Source organism: Sus scrofa, chromosome 7 (assembly GCF_054392235.1).
Source record: "Sus scrofa isolate SSC_HxYL_T2T_F1_AM1 chromosome 7, Sscrofa_HxYL_maternal_Yorkshire_Landrace_v2.0, whole genome shotgun sequence".
In the NCBI taxonomy this organism is placed as follows: Eukaryota; Metazoa; Chordata; class Mammalia; order Artiodactyla; family Suidae; genus Sus; species Sus scrofa.
In genome coordinates this window covers 136,177,636-136,202,685 of record NC_139389.1, presented here as the reverse complement: position 1 = coordinate 136,202,685, position 25,050 = coordinate 136,177,636, and the positions used below count along the sequence as shown (strand labels likewise).

The 25,050-nt window shown below is 69.5% G+C and overlaps 1 protein-coding gene across 5 annotated transcripts; it reads left to right on the top strand.

Annotated features, from left to right (window-relative positions):
- The first annotated feature begins 3,547 nt into the window (after positions 1–3,547).
- Positions 3,548–24,872, top strand: AKT1 (AKT serine/threonine kinase 1). Of its 5 annotated transcripts, XM_021081500.2 has the most exons (14): positions 3,615–3,849; positions 6,321–6,458; positions 17,191–17,319; positions 19,248–19,359; positions 19,521–19,668; positions 20,083–20,214; positions 20,295–20,360; positions 21,327–21,395; positions 21,476–21,601; positions 21,789–21,917; positions 22,006–22,220; positions 22,367–22,454; positions 23,755–23,857; positions 24,079–24,872. In XM_021081500.2, the coding sequence occupies exons 2-14, from the start codon at positions 6,413–6,415 to the stop codon at positions 24,156–24,158; spliced, it is 1,443 nt and encodes a 480-aa protein (XP_020937159.1). In that variant the 5' UTR covers positions 3,615–3,849; positions 6,321–6,412; the 3' UTR covers positions 24,159–24,872.
- Positions 24,873–25,050: the final 178 nt, after the last annotated feature.

The following is a 25,050-nucleotide window of genomic DNA, read 5'->3' as shown; positions in this document are numbered from 1 at the left end:
CAGCCTGGTAGACAAGGGAGCCGTCCAGCCATGCTCCTGGGAGGAGGGAGCCCCTGGCTGTGAGTTGGGGGTGAGGGGGGGCCCCCGGGGATCCTATTCAGACCCCGGTGCGTAGGGGGGCTGAAGAGTGGCCAGAGGCCCAGGGGGGCACCCAAGTTAGGACCTGAAGTCTGTGGAAGGGAAAGCCACTTTCTTGTGCTACAGAATTATTCCTTGTTTTTCTGAAATTGAAATTTGGCTGGACATTTGCATTTTTATTTCCTAAATCAGCCTCACAGCTTGGAACCCTGGACTCGCACTCAGTCCACTGAGCCACTGAGCCCACCCTGGCGCCCATGGCGCATGCACTCTGGGGACTTTTTCCTGAGGCCAAAGCCCTCTCTACCCACCTCCCGCCCCCAGCGAGAGGAGCTGAATTCGAGTCAGGTTAGCACCAAGATGGGACTGCCTCTGCCTGTGTCAGAGCCCTGCCCCTGTCCCCCCGACCCTGGCCATGACCCTTGACCTCCTCAAACCTTAATATTCTCATTGGCAAAACGGGAAGATTAACTGCAGGGCCCGTTGTGCAGCGAGACCCCGGGGCCTTTCAGGACTGGCCGCTCAAGTTCTTTCTCCCTAAAGAGCCCTTCCTGGCTCCTCCCCAGTCTGGTCTCTGCTCAAGCAGCGCCCCTGGGAGTGGTCTTTCCTGATCGCCCCGCTAAGGTCGCCCCAAGCCCACGTTTTCCTCTCACGGCCTTAGCCTCGTCCAGCGCGCTCCCAGTGTCAGGTGACTGCGCTCCACCCCAGTCTGCTCCATCCTAGGTGCTGAGAAGTTGTGGCTCAGTAACCAGACTGACCAGTATCCACGAGGACTCAGGTTCGATCCCTGGCCTTGCCCCGCGGGTTAAGGATCCATCATTGCCATGAGCTCTGGCGTAGGTTGCAGACGCAGCTCGGGCCCAGCATTGCTGTGGCTGTGGTGTAGGCCGGCAGCTACGGCTCCAATTCGACCCCTAGTCTGGGAACCTCTATATGCTGCAGATGCAACCCTGAAAAGCAAAAAAAAAGGAGAAGTTGGGGGGCACGAAGTAGGGGTGCAGTCGTATCTCTTGAGTGGCGGGATGGCGATGGTGTCTGTTAGGGACGTCCTGCCCGCCCAGCCTTGGCGGAAGCTCCCCAGCCAGGCGAGGAGCGAGGCCCTGGGGCGGGCAGTGTCTTGGCCTGCCCTGCCTGGCTGGTAGGACAAAGGGCTCTGGGGGCCCTGACAGAGGTGGTGGGGCAGGGAGAGGGGTGGATGCAGAAGCAGAGGACGCTGCCAGCGAGAGGCTGGGGTTCGGCCCGGGAGGCCAGCGGGGGGACGGCTGAAGGAGGAGGAGCCTCTGGGGGTGGGGAGGGGACAGGGGGAGAGGCCTGTCCGCCTTTCAGGTGGGAAACTCCTCTCAGAGTTAAGTCCCCCTCCAACCCCAGGAGGGGCTATCTTTGGGGCTGGCTGCCCCTCGGCCCTCGGAGCCCCTCTTTGGCCCGGTGTGGTCTCAGGCGCAAGGATGACAGGAGGCTGTCACAGTGGTGGGGGCAGGGCTTCCCTGAACGCAGCCATCTGGCCTGGGAGCTGCCCTGGGGCCCTGCCCTGCAGCTGCTGCTGAGACCTGGCAGCCCGGGGAACGGGCCCCTGTGTCCTGCCCGACGGCCGGCAGCTGCAGAAGGTGACAGGGCCCGAGGACCCTGCGCTCTAGAAGGGGCAGGTGGCCATCCTCCCCCGGGGGCCAGTGCAGCAGTTTTTGTTGGAAATATCTGGCTAAGGGGCTCTTCACAACCTCAGCTGAGGGGGGCCGGGAAGCTGGGTCCTCGCACTGACCTTCCGTCTAGGGGACAGGAGGGAGGAGAGGGGCTCTGATTCCCTCTCCCCTCCCCTGAGGTCAGAGGAGCGCACTGGCCCTGTCTGCAAAGATGCCCCAGCCACGGAGCAGGCTCACACGGGCACAGACAGCCTGGACCAGCGCAGACAGAGGGGTGCTCACGGAGCGGGGTGCGGGGCTTGCAGCAGGTGGTGGAGCAGGCAGGGGGCCTCTTGGAGACGCGCCAATGGTGAGGAAGCCGGGTGGGGGGCTTAGGATCACTCTGACGAAACCTCCTGGCCAAGATGCCCCCAGGCCTGGCGCAGCCTGAGGGCTTGCCATCACCACACAATCCAGGAGAGGGCGCCCTCCCCTCCTCTGCCTTCTCAGCATTGCCAGCCCAGGCCGGGGGGTGGGGGGGTGGGGGGAGTGGTCCCCTACAAGTCCTGGTGGGGGCCTGTGGGGTTGGGGGGTGAGCGCGGGTTAGGTGTCTGGCTGCTCTCCTGGCTCCTGGAGGCAGGAACTGGGGGCACACAGGCAGAGCTGGGACAGCTCACTGGGGTGGGAGAGGGCAGAGGACCGGCAGTGGGAGTCCTCCCCCCGGGGGAGTGGCGAGCATCCCCCAGAGCAGGGGAGACGGTCCCTTCCTGAGGAGCATCCTTCTGTCAGCCCCAAGACAAAGGACGGAGCCCCAGTTTCAGCTGGGGACGCTGACCTGGGCGCTCAGCTGCTTCTACCTCTGACCCACATGAAGTGTCTGTACTCCCAGGCTGACCTCTGATCCTGGATGAGGAACAAAAATACCCCCCCAGTACACACCAGCCCCAGAAAGGCAGCTCCCAGACGACGCCCATCCACCCGGAGGCCTCTGGCTTGCGGGAAGGGGCTGCTGTTGGAGAGACCTGCCGCTCAGGCGGAGCACCGGTGCCCAGGGAGGGGTCAGGGCTGGGAGGGTCTGCAGCATCCTGCTGACCCCTTAGTGGTGTCGTCCCCCCCCCCCCCCCCCGGTGGACTGCAAGTGTCCCGGGTCTGATCAGCGCTAGGGAGGATCCTGGCCTCTGGGTGTCTGTCCCCGACTCAGGGTGGTCACCCCCCACTGGGTGTGCTGGATGAAGCTGGTGGCCGGTGGACGCGGTCCCTGTGCTCCTCTGCCCATCCGCTTTTGTGGCTGCTGGGTGTCAGGACCTTCCTTCTGAGGGAGGGGAGCTCCTGGAAGGTCCCCGGCAGGGACCAGGGCCTGGCCCACAGGAGGCCCTCAGCACCCCGACGGATGCCCACGTCCAGCCTTCCCTCCCTGCCAGCCTGCTCCATGCACGCCCCCCCCCCCCCCCCCCCCCCCGCCCCGACCTGCGCCTGGCGACGTCCTGCGGATTGGGTTTTTCAGGACCATCTTGGCCCCTGGAGCCCCCAGTTCCCCAGCTGGAACCAGTTCCTAGGGGCACGTTCTAAAAGTCAGACCGACCGACACCCCCCACGCCCAACACCGCAGGCAGAAGCGGGGGGATTCGGACCGGGTCGGGGCAGAACTGGGCCGAGGAGGGCGAGCTCCCGGGACCAAGTGGGAAACCGAGGCCAGAGAGGACGTGGCCCGCGGACAGGCCCCGGCGGCGCGGCGGGGCGGCGGCGGCCGGGCTCCGCTCGCGGGCCGGGCCCCGAGGGCCGCCCGCCGCGCGCTCCCGCCGCCGCGCCCTCGCCGCCCGGCCCGCGGCGGGGGCGCCCCGGGCGGCGGAGGCGGATGTGGGCGGGCGGCCGGGCGGGGCGGGCGCGGGGCGGGGAGAGGGCGGGCCGGCGGGACGGAGCGCGGCGGGCGGGCGGGCGGCCGGCCCAGCGCAGCCAGCGCAGCCAGCGCAGCCCCGAGGAGCCAGCCGGCGGCCGCGCACGAGCCCCGGGTCCGGCGGCGCGCGAGGCCCGCCCGAGCAGCGCCCGCCGCGGCCTCCAGCCCGGCCGCGGCCGGCCGGCCCGCTGGGATGCGGAGAGGCGGGCGCCGGAGGCCGCGGCCCGGCTAGGCCCGCGCTCCCGCCGGACGCGGCGCCCGGTGAGTCCCCGCCCGCCGCGCGCCGCCCGCCGCCCGCCGGGGCCCGGATTTCCTCCTCGCGCCCCGGCCGCTTTGTTCGCGGCCGGCAGGGCCGGGGCGCGGGCCGCGCGCGGCCCGAGCGGAGGAGCGGGAGCAGGAAGTGGCCGAGCGCGGCCTGGGCGGGGAGGGCGCGGGCCGGGACGGCGCCGGGGGTGCGGGCCGCCGGCCCCGGCCTCCCTCATGACCTTGGGGAAGCGGCTCGGCCGGGCGAGGCCCGGGCCGGGTGGAGGGGCGCGGCCGCGGCGCCCAGGAGGTGCCCGGGAGCCGGAGGAAAAGGCTGCCCCGGCCCCGGTTCGGGGTTGGGGCTGGGCGTTTGGAGGGAGCCCTCCTCTTGCCCCAGCCGGAAAGTTGTACCTGGTGGCCGGGCGCCCAGGCCGGCCCACAAAGGGCGACAGCCCTCCTGGGCCCCGAAACTGGTGGCTGACCTGGGTGGGTTCTGGAAGTGCTGCCCACCCGGCCCCGGGGTGGGGGGTGGGGGGGGGCTGGGGCCTGGAGCACAGCTGGAGCCTGAGCCCCAGATGGAGGGACCCCGGGGCAGCCGGTGAACTTGGAGGTTGGCCTTGGTTCCCGGGTGTTGCCGTGGTGGACAGAGTTGGGGCGCTGGGCCTGTGCTCTGGGGCCTGGCCTTCACTCCTGGCCGTCCAGCCTTGTCCAGCCTCCCCCTGCCCGCGACGGCTGCGAACCCCGAACCCCGCAGTGGAGGGCCGGGCGCCTTGGTGGGGGCTCGCTTCCCCACCTCCCTGCCGAACAACCAGCTCGTCATAACCCAAGGTTTTGGGGGCAGCTGGAGGGGACCCTTTCGGAGCACAGATTACTTAGTGGTTTATTATTTTGAGGTAGTGACACGGCTCTGTGCTGAAGGCACTCACCGTCCGGAAGGAGCAGGAAGCAGAGGTCCCCTCAGCGTGGCCCACCCTGCGCCCAGAGGCAGCCAGGGCGCCAGCTTGGTGTGTCCCTTTCTCTGCAGATGTATTTTTACACGCGGGGCTCTGGACAGCTGTCTGACTCTGTCAGGGGCAGGCCCGAGTGGGGGTGGGGGGCCCTCCAGAGGGGTCTTCCTGCAGGCCTCTGCCTCCAGGCCACGCCCACTCTAGTGTCCTGTCACCAGATCCCCCTGGGCCTGCCCCGGGGCTCAGAGCCCTGTCTCTGGTGGTATTGCCTCTGGCCTTGCATGGCGTCCTGGCCTGTGGGCCTACTATGTGTCTCAGGCACTTTCCTCCTTGGGCAGAGTAGGTGGGGTTTTGCTGTTTGTCCAAATTTAGCCCAGAAGAGTCAGTGCAGAGCGGCCTTTTTTGGGTGCCCAGCCCATGCCTCAGGAGGCCGGGAAGGGGCCGCAGGAGAGTGTCTAGGTGGCTGTAGGAAGAACGGAAGGTGGGATCCGTTCCCGAGGTGCCAAGGACTCTCTGCCCGGCCTGGGGGTCCCAGAGGGGAGTCTTTGCTGGCCTGCCCTCAGGAGTGCCCATCTGGAGGGTAGCAGAGGGCTTCCCAGGATGCCCAGAACTGGTGATGCGGAACTAGGTTTTGAGGGATGCCTAGGAGTTCCTCCAGTGGGGAAGCAAGGGGGTGGGCCGTGCAGGATCAATGGCCAAAGTGTCTGCTCAGGAGTAGGCTGCCGGTGGGCCTCTGTGGGGTGGGCGCCCCCTCCCAGTGTGTTGCCTCCTGAATGCTGTAATTATGGGTCTGTAACCACCCTGGACCGGGCGCTCCTTGCAGACAGGACGCCTCTGAACCTCTCTTTGTCTCCAGCGCCCAGTGCTGCGCCTGGCAAAACCAGAGATGCTTGGTACATGCCGGCTGAATCAATGAACCGGATTCAGACCGGCAGGGGCGCTGTGGTTTAGGAGGGGCCTGGGGTTTCTCTGGGATGGGTGTGGGGGATCCTTGTCACCCTGGAGGGCTCTGGGCTGTCATTTGCACCAGCCGCCTGCACTCCTGGCCTTGCCCTCCTCATGTCTGAACGCCTCTCCTGTTCCGGGCGGGAGCACCATGGACAGGGAGAACCAGGCACCCTCCCCGGGGCGAGGGGGCCGGGTGGTGTGGGCCCAAGAAGTCAGAGGGGCTCCCTGGAAGAGGCGGCCTCTGCTGGGGCTGAAGGTCAGGGAGGCTGGGATCTGCCAGAAGGGGCTCTGGGGGGTGGGCGGGTGACCAGCACAAAGGTCGGGGAGGTGGGAATGGGGTTGGGGGGGCGGGCACTGAGCTCTGAGGGCCTGGGGGGTCTGGGAGGGGTGGTGGCAGGGGGCTGGGACCCTGGGCCCAGGGAGCAGCGTGAGTGACTGCATCAGGCTGTGGCTCTGAAGGCTGAGGGGACAGGTGGCGTGGGAACGGGCAGCCAGGCTGAGAGACCAGCTCCCCGGGCCTCCTGGGCTCACCTCGGGGTCTGAGGCGTGTCCCTGAGCCCAACACAGCGTCACACATCCCTTCGCTTCTTTCAGAGGCCGTTGGCGGCAGCTGGGCTCGGAGGACCCTGCTGAGAGCAGCGTGTGAGCGGGGGCCGGGCCGTGCCAGCCCGCAGGAGCTGGGCGCCATGAACGACGTGGCCGTCGTGAAGGAGGGCTGGCTGCACAAACGAGGTCAGTGTCCTCGGGGCCAGCCGGGCCGGGGTCCTGAGCCGGCCTGCGGCCCCTCGGGTGGCAGGTGCGGCCTGGGCCAGGGCCGTGGCTGGGTGGGTCCTCCCCTGGCTCCTGATCTGGTCTGGGTGGGTTTCCAGGCCCGGCGTCCCCACGACCTGGAGGGCACGGCCTCACGGGACCTCTGGGGCGGGGGATGGGGCGCCGCGAGCCCGGCGTGCAGCCTCGCGGGCGGCCGGTGGTGTGGCCGCCTGGCTGGGGCCGAGGGCAGGGAGAGCTTTCCTGGAAGGCAGTGAGGTGCTGGGGCCATTCCAAGGCCTGGCTGCTGGCAGCCAGGGGCACTGCCTGAGGGCTCCTGAGGGCAGGGCAGGGCTGTTGGCCTGCCTCGGGCCTGGCTGTGCGGGGTAGGGGCCCCGAGCCACCCAGGGGCCCAGCTTGGAGTGTGTTTCTGCTGGAGCTGCTGAGCTGGCGGAGCCTGGCGCCCGCCCAGCCTCCCCTCTCCCCTCTCCCAGGGCCCGGTGCCTAGGGAGGGGGACGGGCGCTTGGCCCTCGGCCCTCTCCTTCCAGCCCTGCCCCACTGCCCTCTGTTTTTAGGGCCTGGCAGTGGGGGTTGGACAGGCGTCACATCCAGGTGCCCTGGGCAAGGCGCCTTGTGCTCCAGGGCGGGGATCGGCCTGTCACCACCTGCCCCCAACTTCCTCTTCCCCGAGACCTGTTCCCTCCTAAAGCTCTGGGATCCCACACGACCTCGCCACCAGCCCCGCCGCTTGTCACGCACATCCTCCGGTGAGCGTGTCCCTCTCTCCTCACCTCGGGATGCCGCCGGCGGCTGGGAGGCGGATCCTCAGATACAGGTGGAGCAGACAGGGAGACGTGGCACAGGTGGGTGTCACAAGACTGGGTTTTGAGGGACGCATAGGAGCTTCCTGGCAGAGCAGGCTGGAGAGGAAAGGAGCGATGGAGATGAGACGTCGGGCAGCTGCGGAGCGTTCGAAGCAGGGGATCAAGGATGTGGTCAGCTGTGTGTTTTTACAGCTCACTTTGGCAGCTGCAGGGAGAACAGTGCACTGGGCCTTGAGATAGGCGAGGAGGCCGCAGGGGCCTGTGGTCCGCGGCGAGCCCCTTGCCTGGCTTCCCCCAAGGCTTCCTGCGCCGCCTTCTTGGTCCCCTCCCCCAGGGTTTGCCCCTTCCTCGATCCCCAGGAATGCTGCTTCTTGTGCCCGGAGCCCGCTCCATCGGGTCCTGCTCTGTCTGCCTTACCTCCTTGGGGGCAGAGATCCCCTCCCCGAGCCTGGTCCCCGTCGTTCCCTCTGTGCCTTGTGGCGGCACAAGAACACACCTGGGACCGGTACCTCTTAATCCTTGGCAATTGTTTGTTGACTGACTGTTAGATTAAGAACTGCCCTAGGAGCTGCCTGGGCATCAAGGCTGCCAGGGTCCAGTTACTGGGGCAGCCCCTGGCCAGCCAGGCTCAGGCAGGAGGGCCCCCTGATGCCTGGGTGAATTTTACGGTGCCACTCAGAGTGGATGCCTTCTGCAGGGCTGGGGCGTGGGGTGTTGGGCACAGTGGGGCATCTAGGGAGCTGGATTTTACCCTGATTCGGCCACCCTGTCACCATGACCTTCTCCAGGGGTGAGTCTGCTGACCCCCCGGGCCTTGGTTTCCCCGCCTGTATGCCGGGAGTGCCATGGAGAAAGGCGGGGGCAGTAGAGGGTGTGGGGCCCTCAGGTGGGGCACCCGCAACCTCAGTAGCCCCCGGCCCGCAGCCATTCCCCGCCACAGGCCAGGACGGGGGGTCCTAGCCCCACACCTCCTGCTCTTCCTCCCCCAGACCACGTGCCACCCTCGGCGGCGTGTGGTGTGGTGGGTGCCAGGCCGTGGGGGACGTGCCTGGCGCAGGTGCCCTTGCCCTGTCCCTCTTGCGCTGGCTGCCCTGCCTGCCCTCCAGGGCGCCCCTGCCCCTCCACTCCCTGTTGCCAGTGAACCCAGGACCCCCGTGTGTCTTGTCCTCTCCTGTCCCTCCAAAAGAAAAAGCCGTCTTTTCCCAGTCGGTTCTTCCTCCAGATGTGGGCTCTCCCCGTGTGCTAGACGTAGGTGACTGGGCCAGGGGCAGAGGTCACGTGGTGGGGGCGGGAAATGGGTGGGTTTGGGTGAGATGTTGTGGGAACCAAGGATGACTCTGACTGGGGCTGGAGGTGGGAGGTGGGGCTGTTTCCCATGATGGGTGAGGAACTAGCGTTTTTGGGCCTGGGTCGGGGGGGGGGGTGTTCGGCTACGTCCTGGCCTTGGTCCCCCGCGGGCAGGTGGCGGTGCAGGAGAGGGGGTAGTTTGAGGACGTCTCCGTGTTTCCCTGTGGCGCCCCCACCCCCGCTGTGCCCTCCCCCTCGAAGGAACTAAAGCCTCCTTTGGGGGCAGCTCTGGGAGCAGTGGGGGAGCCCTGGGCTGGGGGGGCAGACGGCGCCACCTGTAGCACAGGTGAGAGGCTGGACCCCCCCGCCCCCCGCCAGGGTCTGATTGTGAGTGAGGGTGGGGGACTGTGCCTGTCCTCCAGCTCCTCACAGACCCCCTGATCCCCCGCCGCCACTGCCAGTGCGGCTCCCGCCACGCAGGTGACAGGGTACAAGGAACTGGTCTGCCTTCTGTCGCGTCTGTCCTGCGTCCAGCCCAGGGCCTGCCCTCAAGGGGCCCCGTGGGCACAGACTTGGCGGTTGAGGGGTGGCTGCAGTCCGTCCTTCTCCTGCCCCTCCGGGCAGGGGCTCCATCTCTGAGGAGTGCCCCGGCTACTTCCCCGGTGTCCTGACTGCCAGGGGGGCCGAGGAGAGCCGGGCTGGGTGGCCAGCGCTGCAGCTCGAGTCCCAGCCCTGCCTGACCTGCAGCACCAGGCAAGCCCTCGGGCCTCTGTCCCCTGGTGTCTGGCCAGGGAGCCGGTCCCAGGAGGGTGGAGTCAGGCCTGGGTGGAGTCAGGCTGCTGAAGGCTCAGAAAGTTGGGGGGGGTGGGAGAGGACTGGGCTGGGAGGGGCCTGCAGGGACCCCGCCTGTGTGACAGGTGGCCCTCAAGCTATGAGTGGGTGTCCCCAGAGGCAGGCCGACTTCCTGAGCAAAGTGGGGTATCCCAGGCAGCTGACGGGCAGACACCCCAGGCTATGGCGGCCACTGCGAGTGCTGGGCAGCTCAGCTCAGCTCAGCCGCAGGTGCTGGGGGCTGGTGGGCTCCGTGTGGCTCAGAAATGCGCATTTTCAAAGATTCGGTCTTTTGTGTGCTCTCCTGATTTTTGAAGGCTGATAGTTAAAAAAAACCAACCCTCCTTCAGGATGCAGGTCTGGCTGGACTCGGCTGCAGCCTCCTGCTGTGTCTTCAGACTGCGTGTGCTGTGCCAGGCCGCGGGCCGGTGTGCGCAGCTGCTTCGGGACGTTCCCCAAGGCCCGGGCCTCCCTGCCTACTTGGCCTGGTGCCCGTGGTCTGTGCACTGTCTCGGCGGCAGCCCAGCCCTGCGGGGTCCCAAACCTAGAGCCCGTGTCTGGCTGTCCTCCTGGGTGACCCCACCCGTGGATGGGCCGCCTAGACCAGGTGGGTTGGGAGAAGGGAAGGGGGCAGCCAGATGCTGGCCATGGGCTAAAAGAAGGGGTTGCGGGCTCACAGGACGAGCCGGGCCTGGGAAGCGGAGGGGGTGCCGGCCTGGGCCTGCCAAGGAGCCAGCGGGCAGGTGGAGGGGAGCGGGGCTCCTGCCCCTGGACCCGGCCTGGACCGGCCACCTGCAAGGCCCGCGGGCATGTGTGCACAGGGGAGGCGCGGGCCTGCTCACCACCCGAGCTCCACCCCAGGCACGGGGCCGGGGGGGGCTGGTCCCTGGCGTGTCTTGGGCCTTGCTGTGCCCCCTGCCTGAGCCCCTTTCTGGCCTGGACCCTCGCCGGCTCCAGGCCCTCACCACCCCTGCTGCGCTGGTGCCAGGCACCCTGGTGGGGAGTGGGCTTCCTGGCCGTGGTGGCTCCTCTTCCTGCCCCGCTCAGCCCTGGCCGGATCCTGCTTCCTGCTGTGGCCGCAGCGGCTTCCCTGCCCTCAGGCGGCTCTGAGCTGCCCAGACGCCACTTCCATTTGCTGACACGAAACCCACGGTCCCGGCCCTGGGCTCACATGGGGCGGGGGCTGTGGGGGCGCAGCCTGGCTCCCCTTTCGAGGCGACGGTGGCTCTGCTGAGTGGCCAGCGGGCCGAGGCCTGCAGGGACCTGTTCAGCCCGCCTGGGCGCACGGTGCCGCTGCGGGGGCTCTGCCAGGGCGAGGGGCTCGCGGGAGCGTGGGGCAGGGTCTGCTCCCCTTGCCCTGTGCCCCGGGCCGGGTGAGGGGCTCCCTAGGTGCCGCCCAGGTCATGCTGCAGTGACTGTAGCTCCAGTCCGGGCAGTCCCTCATCCACAAGCAGTACCCTCTGCGAGGGCCCAGCACTGGCCTGGGGCAGATCCGAGCCGGCAGCCGGGCTGAGGGTGGGCACGGTGCTGGGCCCCTGCTCCTGGGGCTGGGGTGCTTTCTTTGGGACCCCGGCGGCACCAGGCTGTGGCCGTGGTCGTGGCCAGCCAGCCGGTGTGGGGCCGAGTTTCCTGTTTTGTGAGCGCGTTGAGTTTTCTCTTCAAAACAAACAACAAAAGAGGAAGCTCAGGCGTCCTTGGCTGGGGGGTGAGGGGTCACTGCCCGCCCCGCTTGGTGTCCCTGGGCTCCTGCCTGATGGGCCCCGAGTGGGCAGTGCTCCTGCCTCCTTCCTGGCCCTGCCGGGCAGGGGAGGGGGCTGGGACGCCGCTGGGGTCCCGGGCTGGCTTCTGCGGACACCCCAGCTGCCCCAGGTGGCATGGTGTGCACGCCCAGGAGGGGAACCCAGGTCTGGGCGGGATGGGCTGGGATGCCAGGCCCAGTCCGGAGCCCTGGGCCCGGACCCCTACCCTGCGCCAGCCCTAGGGAGAGGCCTGGGCTGGGTTGCGTCAGGCCAGTTCCTAGAAGTGCCACGGGAGGGCGGGGCGGGGGGGCTGGCTCGGCTGTGGCTGGCGTCCCCTCTCCCCGGGCACACCCGGCCAGGCTCGCGGCCAGTGCCCTCCCCGCGGGCCTCCCGCGCAGGAGCCGGCGGCTGCCTCTGTGCCCACAGAGGGTGGATGCCCACTGCTCCCGCCCCCTCGCCGAGCCTGGCCCCGCAGCCCCAGGAGGAGGCCCCCCAGCCCGGACCTGGCCCCTGGCGGGTTGGCAGAGGGCCCTGGCTCCGGGCTGGGGTGGAGCTGCGTGCGCCCCGCTTAGCCACGCCCTGCTTCCTCTTGAACCTTCAGAAGGGACAGGCTTGTGTGTCAGAAACAGCAGGATCGATGGTGGCGGTTCTTTGGTGGCGCCTCTGCTGACCCTGGGGGCTTTAGGCTGGGGCACTGGGTTTGGGGTCACCGATCCCTGCCCCCTGCCCCGACCATCTCCAGGGTGGTCGGGCCTGCCCAGAGGTCTCAGTGCTTCTCCCAGCAGGGGCGGGAGCCCACCCTGGGCCCTGCTGCTGAGGCGCTGGCGTCCCCCTCGGGCCGTGGGGGCCTCACAGCCAGTGCTGGGGGCTGTGGCGCGGGAGCAAGGTGACGCCTGGAGCGGGGAGGATGCAGCCTGCCCCCGGGTCACAGAGGAGGGGGCCGAGGGAGGGGGCCCTGTCCCCACCAGGCCCCGCTGTCCTCCCGGCTGTCCCGCCGCAGATGTCACTCCGGTCAGGGAAGAGCAGGTGTTGGGCTGGGAGGCCTTCCTCTGCGCCTCTGGGCTGGCCCCTTCCTGTGCGGGTTGTGCTTCTTCCTGGGTGTCGGTGCCCGGAGCCCCTTGCACCCCAACCCGGGCCTCGCTTAGGGAGGCTGGGGGTCACTTGGACGCCGAGGTCTTGCCTCTGCCTCCTCTGGGTGTTTGCAGGGAAGGGGTCTGGGCAGGGCCCCTGCCCACGGGGAGGGCTCGGCCATCCCTCTTGCCCCCCGCCCCAAGCCACCCTGCGGGAGCTACCACAGCCCGTCTGTGCGCCGCCGTCCGCCCGCTCTGTCTCCGCCTCTGCCTGCTCAGGACCCCGAGGCCTTTCTGGGTTTGGTTGGGTGGCTCTTGGCCCAGGAGTGAGAGTGTGTCCCCAGGGAGGCGTTCTGGAAACCCACGGCTTCACAGGGCTGCCTGAGGGCCCAGGCCAGGACTGCGGACCTGAGGCCTGTGACCCAGGGGGCTGGTAGATGGGCGCAGCTGGTAGACTGACAGATCTGGGGGCTGCCTGCTCCGCCTCCCAGCTCCCCACCCCAAAGTGTCAGCCCCCAGATGCCTGTGCAGGCAGAGGTGTGGCTGTCCCGGGACCCGGCACAGGTCTTTGAGACCCAGCTCTTTGAGCCCTGCAGCCGTCAGGCCAGGTGCCCTGAGGGGAGAGGGCAGTGTGGGCAGGCCAGGGGCCAGATCCCAGGGGTACCTGGGGTGGAGCCCTGATGGGTTTGGCCATGGCAGGCTGGGCTCAGGGTGGCCCCTTTTTCTGGCCTGGGCAGCGGGTGATGTTTGGTACCCAAGGAGGAGGCAGGGTTTTTGGAGACGTAGCCAGGTGGGGTTGGCGGGCGGTGGTTGGTGAGAGGCACGGCCCCGGGGCAGCAGGAGGGGCCCCTGGGGCTGTAAGTCCACGGTGGCGGAGGGGGTGCGCCCTGTCCCTGACTGCGTCCCTCCCCCACCCGCCCACCCCCTTTCCTCCCACGTCTGTCGCGTGGGGCTGAGGCCTCGGGGCCCTGCCGGCTGGACGGCAGAACCAAGGACATGCGAAGAGCTCTCTGCGTGGGTCAAGGAGGGAGCCCGGCCTGGGCGGCAGGACCTGGGCCTCTGGTTGGCGCTGGCTTGGGCCTCAGTTTCCCCAGGGAGCTAATGACCCAGGCAGCCTGGGGATGGCCCCCCGGGCTCAGGGGCTACGTTGAGGGAGCACCTGGCCTCCATGTCACCTCCTCGCTGGGCCGGAGCGGACACCCCTTCTCTGCTCTTGTCTAAACTGGCCGCCTGGCCCCCACGAGCACTGGGAGTGCTGCCCTCGGCAGGGCTGCACCCCAGGGACGGAACACCAGCCCCTCCCGGCCCCGCAGTGGTCCTCAGGCTCCAGGGCTTTCGCTGGCCTAGCTGGAGCGCGGGCGCTGGGCTGTCTGCAGCCCAGTGTCCTGCCAGCGGGGGGGGAACGTGAGGATGACCCGGCCGGTGGCAGCGGATGAGGCCGGCAGCGGGGTGCCTGCTTGCTGTGCTGGAAGAGGTGGCGCTCCGGCAGCTGTCGGCGAGCGATGGATGTGTCGGCGGCGGGGGACCCGCGGTGGCCGCTGTCAGCTGGCGCCCGCTCCCCGGGCCTGCTGGGGCTCGCTTTACTGTGGAGAAACAGCTCGGTGCCGCCTGGCGCCCTGCCAGCCACCGCCTGCCACCGCCACCACCGCTGCGGCAAAGTGTTTATCCAGCAGTTTCCCCAAGAGCCGGGGACTTAGAATGGTCACGCAGCTCAGGGCGTGGCAGCTGGTGGCCCGTGCTCATGGGGCGCGAGACACCTGGTGGGGGAGCAACGCGCGTGTGTCAGGCCTGGGCTGTGGGGAGCCCGCAGGCTGTGCCCCCCCCCGCCCCCCCCAGTTGGAGTCCTGGTTTCCCAGGCTCCTGCCCGGGGTGTGCTGACCCACAACCTGGCCTGGGACGCGTGCTTGGGAGTGTGGAGCGGGCAGGTCCTCGGCTGCGCCCATCCCGTCCCCAGGCCTGGCTGTGGGCCTGTTGGGGTGATCTGGGCTGTGCGAGGCCAGTGATGCTGGCGAGGAATCTTCCGTGAGGGTCCTGCGGCCCCTTTCTGGGGCTGAGCTGGGACGGTGGGAGGGCCCTCCTGGTGAACAAGGTGCGGGAAACCCCCCCAGCTCCCCTGGCAGGGTCCCCTCTGCTAGTGCTGGGGCAGGACGAGGCCTCAGGGGTGGGTCTGGTGCTGAGGGCCTGGGGCAGCTCGGCTCCTCCCCCAACCCCAGGCCAGGGTTGGGCTTCTGAGGGCACTGCAGGGGGTGGGGGGTGGCTGAGCTGCCTGCCAGAGCCCAGGACAGACCTTCGGGGGGGGGGCTTTGGAGATGGGCACCAGGCCACCAGTGCCTCCCAGTGCCCTCCTCCATGCCTATCCCAGCCGCAGGCACAGGGTTCTCTCCACTGGGTGGGCCTGACCTGGGTGCAGGGGAGCTGAACCAGCCGTGCCGAAGGCTGTACCGAGGCCCCGTGGGGCTCCAGGGCCCTGGTCAAGAGTCTGCAGGCTGTGCTGGTCCTTCTGGAGCCCGGGGCTGCTGAGCTGGGGCGGGAGTGGAGGCCCCAGGGAGACGGGTGCCGGCCAGTACTGCTGACTCCTGGAGTGGTGGTGGCTGCTGGGACATCACCCTGCTTGTGGGTGGGCATCTCGCCCCAGGGACCAGGGGACCCCTGTTTTGGGAGTGGCAGCCTGAGAGGCAGACAGGCTTCCCTCCCTGTCACCTGCCATATCTGTGCCCGCAGCCCCCACTGCCAGCATGGGCTGTGTGTTTCTGTCCTGCCTCGTCCCTCGCCCCATGCTGTGTCACCCCCAGCCCCACCCCCCAGGGCCCTGTCTGTCTGGGCCGGCTGCCCACCAGGCGTTCTGTCTGGGCTGAGCTCATTCACATGCAGGCCACGGCCCAGGTCGCAGCTGGCGGCCCCCAAGTGACCGCCTGGCTGGACGTCTGCAGGCAGGAGTGTCCGAGGCTGAAGAAAAGGGTCTGTGTGTCTCAGAGCCTCGGCCCTGGCCTCCCCGGCCCCTCACCCAGGGTCCGCCTGCTCCTCCAGGGTCTGTGTGCCTGGCTCCTGGGCTCGACCACGTGGCGTGGAATGGGGGGCAGTGCAGGGCTGGCCCTGGCCCCCTTTCTTGCCCTGGGGCTGGGGGCTGGCAGCGACCCAGCAGCCCATCCTCCTGACCGGCCCCCCCTCCCCGGCTCAGCAGTGTTGGTTCCAGAACCTTCCCTACCCTGGGGGGTCCACTTGGGGGGCGAAAGCCGGTAGACAGCAGGTGCAGGGCCACGTGGCTGGTGGGGGCAGGTCCCCATCCCAGGTTGTCACCGACAGTGGCTTCCGAGGCCCGGTGTGGTGTGGGGGTCCTGCCCAGGCCGCCCGAGCGCAGAGGCCTCTGTGGGCACACTTGTGCTGGCTGCCTGCGCTGGGGCAGCGCCGGGGGGGGGAGCCGCGCTGGGCATGGTGGGGGCTGGCAAGCAGTTGGCGAGTCGAGATGGATTCGGGGGCTGCACGGGTGAGGCGCTCATCCCTCTCCCTGCGCAGTTAGCGTCCCGGGGAGCAGCAGCTGGCGGGATGGGAGGCACTCCATCAGGGGCCGACAGCTCCAGACTGGCGCACAGGCGGGTGGGAGCGAGCAGTGGGGGCCTGGGAGGGCGCGGGCGGTGGGCCGCACAGCCCTGGAGCCAGCTCTGCTCGCCAGCCCCCTGCGCCAGCGGGGAGGGGGGTTGGGAGGCTGGATGGGCCCTGTGGCTGGGGGGGGGGTGCCAGGCCCAGGGCAGGAGCTGAAGGTGGCTGTACCACCGCCTTTCCAGCCCGTGTCCCCACAGGCTTGGAGGCTCAGCAGAGCTGGGTGGAGGCAGCACTCTATGTGCTGGAGGTAGGGGCGGGTCACTGGCTGGCCCTGGGTCCTCTGTGTAGGTGGTGTCCAGGCCTGGTGGTGACCCCTGCCTGGGCCCCCTGGGCAGGGACAGCTGCAGTGGCTGGAGCCTCTGTCTGTCTCCGGGGCACCCATGCAGAGCAGGGGCTGGGCAGCGGGTGGGAGCAGGAGCAGGCGGGGCCGGGGGCAGCCAGGGGTCTGGGACGGGCCTCCGGGTGCCTGCATCCAGGGCTCAGGGACCCCGTCCGCTTTCCCGGCTGCTGCCCGGTGACCCTCTGCGGAGGCGGCTGCCTACTTGGGAAGTTCAGTGTTGTTGTTCAAACTCCTTGCTTGGCAAAATGTAAATGAAACATTTTTCCTGGGTGTCAGTATGAAAAATGGCAGTCGCTGGAACATCACAGGACATCTGCTTGGTTCTGAAGCGCGAGCGCCTGTTCACCGCTGATGCTGCAGAACTGGGGGGAACTTTGCTGAGGACCTGGGTGACCCACGGGCGGGATGCAGGGTCCAGGACGGCAGGTCCCAGCCTGGCTCTGGCTTCCGCGGGATGCCCACGACTGCTCTGACCCCTGGACAGTGCGTGGCGTTGTTCCCAGGCGCCCACCCTGGGGACGGGCTGCAGGTGGCTTGTGTCTGCCGGGCAAGCCCATGAGTCCCACTCTGAGTGTGCGGCCCGCCCCCTCCCACTGGATGCCAGGCTCCGTCCTCTCGCCCGGGCTTGAGGGGGGGGGCAATTCTGGTGGGCATAACTGTTGCAGCCGCCACCTTGCGGGAGCCAGGGTGGTGGGGGGAGCTCTCGGCTCTGAACCCCCTGGGAGTGGCTGTCGCTGGTGCCTTCCCTGTTGCTGGAGACCTGCTGGCTTGGCGCCGCCTCCTCCAGGAAGGCCCTCTGGACTGGGCTGGCCTCCATGTCTAGGTGACCCCAGGCCCCCTTTCCAGCACAGGTGGGGGCAGGCTTCCCATCCGAGGTGGGCGCTCTGCCACGCCGAGCCCTGCCTCCTGCCTCCCCTCTGCTCGCCCTGGTAGGCGTCAGGGTCTGGGCGTCGAGTTGGGGCGCGCTGGGCGGGGCGCGGGGCGCGGCGGGCGGCACAGGCCCTCACGGCGCGCGCGTGTCGCAGGCGAGTACATCAAGACGTGGCGGCCGCGGTACTTCCTCCTCAAGAACGACGGCACCTTCATCGGCTACAAGGAGCGGCCGCAGGACCTGGAGCAGCGCGAGTCGCCCCTCAACAACTTCTCCGTGGCGCGTGAGTGGGGGCCCCGAGCCGCCCAGGGCCGGGGCCCGCGGCCCCCGGCCGCGGCAGAGCTGGCGGGGCTCTGCCTGCGACGGCCCTGGGGCCCTGGGGCTGCAGGACGGGGGGGGGGGGGGGGGGGCGGCCGGCTTCCCACTCCCCGGCGCAGGGTCTCAGACGCCCCGGCCCCCCACCCCCGTGGTGGCGCGTGGGCTCCGTGCACAGCCGGGGCCGGGCGTCTCAGACCTGCCGAGCTGACCCAGGGCTGCTGCGGCCTTGTCCTGTGCCCGCAGGGGGGACCCAGGCCTGGAGCCCCACAGGGGGGCGCTGCCCGGGGCTGGCCCAGGCTGTGAGCCCAGAGAGGGTGCCTCTGGGTGTGGTCGGAAGGGCAGAGCACTGCCTTGGCTCTGCCCCAGGCGCCTCCTCAGGTGTCCCCATCCGGCGGCTGGCTCTGCCCTCTGGGCCACGTGCCCTGGGAGCCCGGGGTCCTCCAGCTCCCCCATCCCACTATGTTCTGGTCCAGGGTTTCAGAGGGGCCTGTCCCCAAGCCGACGGACTCCCAGCCTCCGGGCCCCCAGAGGTGGGGCCGTCCTGGTACGGGAGCCCGTCCTGGCGCAGGGGCACAGCCAGCATACCCCACTCCAGGGCGCCTAATGGGAGGAGCAGAGGCCCTGCCCTCCGAGGCCCCAGCCTGGGGGGCTCCTTTTGGGGGTGCTTTACCAAGGCCCCATTCCTCTGGGCCCTGAGCGCTCCCTCCCCCGCCCCCACCCGGCGCCTTAAGTCTCAGCAAAGCGGCGGGTAGAGTAGGGACTGGGTGAGGGGAGGTCACGGAGGCAGACACCTGCCCCAGCCGCCTCAGGGCCCATGGGAGCCCCCCAGGAAGGAAGTTTGGCTATGTGGGGTGCTGCCTTACTGGGCAAACGAGGCCCCTTGGGAGCGATTCCCAGGCTGAAATGCCGGGGAGTGGGGACTCTCAGGGGTCATGGGTGGGGGCACCAGCCAGAGGGGCTTCCTCGGCGCTGGGCGGGGCTGGGGCCTTGAACCAGGAGCAGAGCTGGCGGGAGGGGGAGGCGTCTGTGTGGGGCCTCTACACCAGGGGCTCTTCCTGGTGGGGAGGAGTAGTCGGCCCTGGGCTGGGGTGGGGTGGGTGTCAGGCACCTTGTCCTGGGAGCGGCTGGTGGGCTCCAGTGGGCTGAGCACGTTGGGGAGGGGAACTCAGAAAGCTGGCCACAAAGCTTCCTCCGTCCCCTGCCCACAAGGCTGGGCGCCAGCCCCCCTCCCGGCCCCCAGGCCTGGCAGACCATTCCTCGCTCCCTTGAGCTCTCGGCGGAGCCTGCCTGGGGCCCCTCACGGTTGCCAGGGCCTGGACGCTGGAATGTCAGGCCCCTGCGCGGGCCCCACGGCCCCCTCCGCCTCGCGCGGGCTGGGCCAGCATCGGCCCCTCTCCAGGCCTGGGGCGCCCCCAGGTCCCGGGCTGCAGGTGTGCCCGCGCTCCTGTTAGTACGGCTCCTGTTAAGCCGCGTGTGCCTCCGGGGTGTGGGCCTCAGAGTGGTGGGGGGAGACAGCCCCGGCGGCCTCCAGGGAGGACAGGCGGCCTCTTCGAGGGTGAGTCGCCTCCAGCCTCCGCGTGGGACTGGCCTCGCGCCTGAAGGGGGGCGGCCGGGCCGCTGTCCTCGTGTGCCGGGGAGAACGGGGGCCAGCTCCTGTCCACGCGGGTGCCTCCGCCCTGCGGGCCCCTCCCCAGGGCCCCAAACGCCTCGCCTTCCGGGGGGCTGAGGGCGGTGGCCTGGCCGGCGGAGGGGGCGGGGAGTTGTTGGGAGACTGAAGGAAGGTGCCCCAGAGCCCCCCCCCCGCCACCGGGCGCCTCTGAGCTCCGAGCAGGGTCCCAGCTGCGGGGGGCGGGGGGGGGGGGTGCGGATGGACATGGCCGCTGCCTCCACCAGAATGCCAGCTGATGAAGACGGAGCGGCCGCGGCCCAACACCTTCATCATCCGCTGCCTGCAGTGGACGACCGTCATCGAGCGAACGTTCCACGTGGAGACGCCGGAGGAGCGGTAGGCGCGCCCTCCCCACTGCTCCCGGCCCCTCGCAGCCCCCGTCGTCAGCGGGGTCAGCGGGCCGTGTCCCTGGGTCTCCGTGGGGGCTCTGGGCTGGGGCTCCCGAGGCGGGGAGGCCCGGGCCGGGTGGGGCTGGGGCCTCACCGACCGCCCTGCAGGGAGGAGTGGACGACCGCCATCCAGACGGTGGCCGACGGGCTCAAGCGGCAGGAGGAAGAGATGATGGACTTCCGGTCGGGCTCGCCCAGCGAGAACTCCGGGGCCGAGGAGATGGAGGTGTCCCTGGCTAAGCCCAAACACCGCGTGGTGAGGCCCCGCCCCTGCTCCCAGGGCTCCGTGGTCACAGGTCCCCACAGATGGCCCAGGAGAACCTTGGCCCTCGGGTTCCGACCGCCCAGAGCGCCGGGTCAGAAGCGAGGGAGAGGGGTTTCCTGGCGGCACAGGGGGTTAAGGATCAGGCGTTGTCACCGCAGTGGCTCGGGTCAGGAACGGCCACGTGCCACAGGTGAGGCCAGTAAAATTTAAAAAGAGGGAAGCGAGGAAGAGACGCTGGATTCCAGGAGGCCCGGGCGCCACCGCTCCCGCCGCCCCCTGGACCCCGTGGACATCCTGAGCCCCCCGGCTGTGTTCAGCCCCGAGGCCTCTGTCCCCCTCACCGCTCTCGGGCGGCCAGCAGCCCCCTGCCGCCCCCTGACCCCGGCGCCGGCCTGCCGCCCGCAGACCATGAACGAGTTCGAGTACCTGAAGCTGCTGGGCAAAGGCACCTTCGGGAAGGTGATCCTGGTGAAGGAGAAGGCCACGGGCCGCTACTACGCCATGAAGATCCTGAAGAAGGAGGTCATCGTGGCCAAGGTGGGGGGCGGCCCGGGGCCGGGGGCGGGCGGGCGGGCGGGGCCGGGGGGCCGGGCGGCTCACGGGGCCCTGTCTCCCAGGACGAGGTCGCCCACACGCTCACGGAGAACCGCGTCCTCCAGAACTCTCGGCACCCGTTCCTGACGGTGAGTCCCCCGGCCCAGGGCGCCCGCGCGGTGCTGGGGTCCGGCCGTCCCTCACGCCAGCCCGTCAGACCTCAGCCGGCCTCCTGGAGGCGCGGGCGGACGTGCCCGGTGCCGGGCCGGGGGGGGGGGCTGTGCTGGTGGGCAGCGGGTCTGGCCCTCCCTCCGCCTCCCCGCCGGGACCCTGGGAGGCCACAGCCCCAGGCCCACCCTTCCTCAGGGCCTTCCCGGGCTTCCCCTGCCCTGGGGGAACTCAGCCCCAGGGGGTGCATGGAAAACCCACAGCCTTGGGGGCAACAGGGAAGGAGCTGGAATTGTCTGCTCCTGGAAGCCGGGGAGAGGGTGGTCAGGACTCGGGCGGTGGACGACGTGTCCCTGGGACCACCGCGGGCCTGTCCCCTCTGCTCGGCACCATGTCCTCGCGCCGGGGCAGGGCCTGATCCAGAGCAGCGGCAGAGCAGAGAAGCGGTCCTGCTTCTGGCGATTTCGCCTCTCAAAGGATGTTCTCTCCTGAGAAACGGCAGGCGTTTTTGAGAGCCGGCCAGACCCGCTCATTACTGTGGCTTTGTCTCCTTTGCTTCATGCCGCCCTTTGCCCCCGTCTGGCTGGAGGAGGGTGAGGAGGAGGCCAGGCTTTGTCACGCCCTCCGCCCCTCGGTGGGTCCACGCGCCAGCCGCGCGCCACCCTGTCCTGCAGAAACCGCGCTGGGTCCCGGGGGTGTGGGGGCCGAGCTCCGGGGAGGGGCCCGGGGCCCGAGGCCCGAGGTCTGCGGCCGGCCGGCCGCTCGCAGCCGCGTTCTGCCAGGGAGGCGCTCGCTCAGCGGGGGCCTTTGTTTGGGCTTGAGGTGCCAGGCGGCCGGGCCTGCCCTGCAGGGGACAGGAGAGCTGCCGAGATCCCGGCCGGCCCACGTGGGGCAGCCGGCGTCCCCGCGCGGCTCTGGGCCGCGTTCCAGCGCTGCTTCCCCTGCAGGCCTTGAAGTACTCCTTCCAGACCCACGACCGCCTGTGCTTCGTCATGGAGTACGCCAACGGCGGCGAGGTAGGGCCTGGCCCCAGCGCGCGATGCCCGCTGCGGTGGCCGCCCGCCCCGCTCCCCCCTGAGTTCCGGTCCGTCCGCAGCTCTTCTTCCACCTGTCCCGGGAGCGGGTGTTCCCCGAGGATCGGGCCCGCTTCTACGGCGCCGAGATCGTGTCGGCCTTGGACTACCTGCACTCCGAGAAGAACGTGGTGTATCGGGACCTCAAGGTGGGCGGGGCCGGGGGCGGGGCCGGCCCGACACTCCTCCCCCCAGGCCGCTGCCGCCGCCGCGGTGCCGGGACCGCGGGGGGCGGGGCGGGGCCTTGCTGACCCCGCCCCCAGGCCGCCACTCGCGTGCCAGGGGACCCAGGGCCGGGTTCGCGGAACGGGCTGACTCCGAGGCCGCCTCGCGCAGCTGGAGAACCTCATGCTGGACAAGGACGGGCACATCAAGATCACTGACTTCGGGCTCTGCAAGGAGGGCATCAAGGACGGCGCCACCATGAAGACCTTCTGTGGGACGCCCGAGTACCTGGCCCCCGAGGTGCGTCCGCGTGTCTCCGGGCCCCCCGCCCCCCCCCGCCCCGTCCCTGCGGCCTGAGCGCCCCACGAGCCCGCGCCCATGTCCCCAGGTGCTGGAGGACAACGACTACGGCCGGGCGGTGGACTGGTGGGGACTGGGCGTGGTCATGTACGAGATGATGTGCGGCCGCCTGCCCTTCTACAACCAGGACCACGAGAAGCTCTTCGAGCTCATCCTCATGGAGGAGATCCGCTTCCCGCGCACGCTCAGCCCCGAGGCCAAGTCCCTGCTCTCAGGGCTGCTCAAGAAGGACCCCAAGCAGCGGTGGGCGCCCCCTCCAGCCGCGGGCTCAGCCCCGGGGCCCCCAGGGAGGCTGCCTGTCCCCCGCTGCCCGAGACCTCGTGGGGGAAGGGCCGAGCTCTGGGCCGGGCAGGAGGCAGCCCCCGTCACCATGGCCTCGTCTCCCCCAGGCTCGGCGGGGGCTCTGAGGATGCCAAGGAGATCATGCAGCACCGTTTCTTCGCCAGCATCGTGTGGCAGGACGTGTATGAGAAGAAGGTGCGTGGGGGCCTGTGGGCCGGCCCCCCCCCAGCCACACCCTTACTCAGGCTCTCACCCCCACCCCCACACGGTGGCACACCTGCACACACACGCTTACACGCACATCCACTCACACACCTGCTCCCACCCCCACCCCTGCTGGCACACCTGGTCTCACACACCCTACACCTGCACACACACAGGCTCACACCTGCTCACCCACACGTGAGGAGGCCCCTGAGGAGCGAGGCAGCTGCTTCCTAAACATGTGCCTCTGCCCGTTGCCTCTGAGGGACTCGGGAGCCCCAGGCCCTGGCCCAGCAGGCTGGGGGCAGGAGGGGGATGTCCCCGGGCTCGTTGACGTCCTGTCACAAGCACACCTCGCCCCCATTTCCAGTCTCCCTCGCCTGCAGGCCACACGCAGCCGGCTGGGCCTCTAGCCCCTGAGAGACGGGCGCCCCACCCTGCTCAGCTCCAGGCCAGGGGCCTGCCCTCTGGGGGCTGCAGTGCCCACCCTGCTGGTCCCTGCTAGTTCCCAGGGCAGCCCCACCCCCAGGCCAGGGCCCTGGTGGGGGTGGGGTGGGGCGCTTGCTTCTCCCCCCAGCCTGGCCCCTTACACTTGGCCTCTCATTCCGCGTCGTGGGGAGTCCTGCCTGTGGCCACGCTCAGGGCCACTCTGCTACCCGGGAGCTGCGAGTGAGGCACCAGACTCCCTCCGGTGGACCCCTGAAGGACCAGGCCCCCCGAGGGGAAGCGGGCAGGGGAGGGCGGGGCCCCATCCACATCTCCTGGGCGGGGCTTGGGCATCGCATCCCCCTCCCTCCCCAGGGCACCTGGTGCGGTTGGCACAGGCCCTGGGCAGGGGGCAGTGGCCGGCTGCTCCGGGGCCCCCTCCCGGGTGGCAGTGGGCCCCCGAACCCTGCCCTCCCCTTGTCTGGCATTAGCCTCTGCAGCCTGGGCCTGCCGGCGGTTTCTGAGACACCCGGAAAGGAAAATAGGAGCGCTGGATAAAGAAAAGTGGCCAGGGCCCCTTCTGCCCCGGGGGTGGGGTCCTCGGAGCTGGGCTGCACTGCCTCCTATCACCTGCAGGGGCGCCGTGACACTGCTTGCGGGCTCTTGGTTGAGGGGCACCCACCTAGGCCCTAGGTGGGTCCCCTCCTGTGCAGGTCTCCTTCCAGAACTCTGCCTGTGGGTGGGGACGGCTGCCTGGACACCGTCCCCTGGGAGACAGGAGTCATTTCCCAAGCCAGGGGCACAGCTCCCTGGGGGCCGTGGTCCGGGCGGGTCCGGGTCTGTAACCCAGCCCCCCTTTCCGCAGCTCAGCCCACCGTTCAAGCCTCAGGTCACGTCCGAGACGGACACCAGGTATTTCGACGAGGAGTTCACGGCGCAGATGATCACCATCACGCCGCCCGACCAAGGTGAGGGCCGCGCCTTCCCCTCCGCTCCCCCGGGCGCGCGCGCGCACCATCCCTCGGCGCTGCCCTCGGCGGGAGGCCGGCCGTCCAGCGGCCCTCGGGAAGGCTGCCTTTGGGGGGTGGCGGCCGCGGCAGGAGGGCCTCGCGGGGCGAGGAGGCGAGCCTGCCGGGCGCTGGGGTCTCGCTGGTGCCCGGGCTCTGAGCCGCCCCGCGCGTGCCCGCAGACGACAGCATGGAGGGCGTGGACAGCGAGCGGAGGCCTCACTTCCCCCAGTTCTCCTACTCGGCCAGCGGCACGGCCTGAGGCGGCCAGCCGGGCGCGCTCTCCGGACGACGGCTTCGAAGGGAGGCGGGAAGCCGCGCTCGGACCTCCTGTATTTAATGGGTTTTGTTTCTGGACGCGTTTGGGCCGCACCGGGCTGCTCCTCCCACCAGGGATGCGCGGCTCGCGCTGTGGCGGCTGTGGCGGGGGCTGCCCGCCCGGCCCCGGGCCGCCTCCCCAGCCTCCAGCCGGGCCGGGAGGAAAACGCCCTGCAGTTTTTCCTAATTTATTCATCCGGTTCTCCAGGCGCGGCCACGCGCCGCGCGCTCTCGGGCCGGGTGGGCCTCGCCCGCGCTCCCGGCCGCACCGACTCGGCCCGGAAGCAAGCCGGGCCAGGAGCGCCGGCCGGGGCCTGGCCGGGGCTGGAGGCGGGCGGCCCCTGCGTGGGGCTGGGCCGGGCGAGATCCTGCTCTGTTCACGCGCGTCCTGGGGGCTTCATCTCAGAAGGAAGCCCCCCTCTGCCCCTGCCCGTTGGGACCATCCCATCCGATGGCTCCCCTGGTTAGCAATTGTCCTCATAGAAGCTTCACCCTCCCGCTGTCGCCGCGGCCCCGCCCCACGCCCTTTGCAGGGGCCATCGCTCCGCCCTCCGGCCAGACGCTACGCTGCACCACGGCGGTTTTTTATATTCAACTTTAGTATTTTTACTATTATGAGACTTTCCCTCCAAATTCCTCAATAAAACTTGCTTTTCAACTCCGTGGCTTGTTTAGTTAGGTGGCCGGCCCACTGGTGTGGAGCGCCCTGTCCCTCCTGCCTCGCGGTCCCGAGGGCAGCCTACGAGGATAGGTGTCCCCCACGCAGCTCTGGCAGGACTCGGTGGCTTCGCCCCAGCCCCACGCCCCGAGAAGGCCACCCAGACTGCACGGCCACC

What these genes read in the sequence shown, in the direction of transcription:
- AKT1 (XM_021081500.2), top strand. Translation starts at nt 6,413, where the DNA reads ATGAACGACGTGGCCGTCGTGAAGGAGGGCTGGCTGCACAAACGAG. An exon ending in CTCGGCACCCGTTCCTGACG is followed by an intron (nt 20,361 to 21,326) that starts GTGAGTCCCCCG and finishes CTTCCCCTGCAG; the next exon opens with GCCTTGAAGTACTCCTTCCA. An exon ending in AGTACGCCAACGGCGGCGAG is followed by an intron (nt 21,396 to 21,475) that starts GTAGGGCCTGGC and finishes GTCCGTCCGCAG; the next exon opens with CTCTTCTTCCACCTGTCCCG.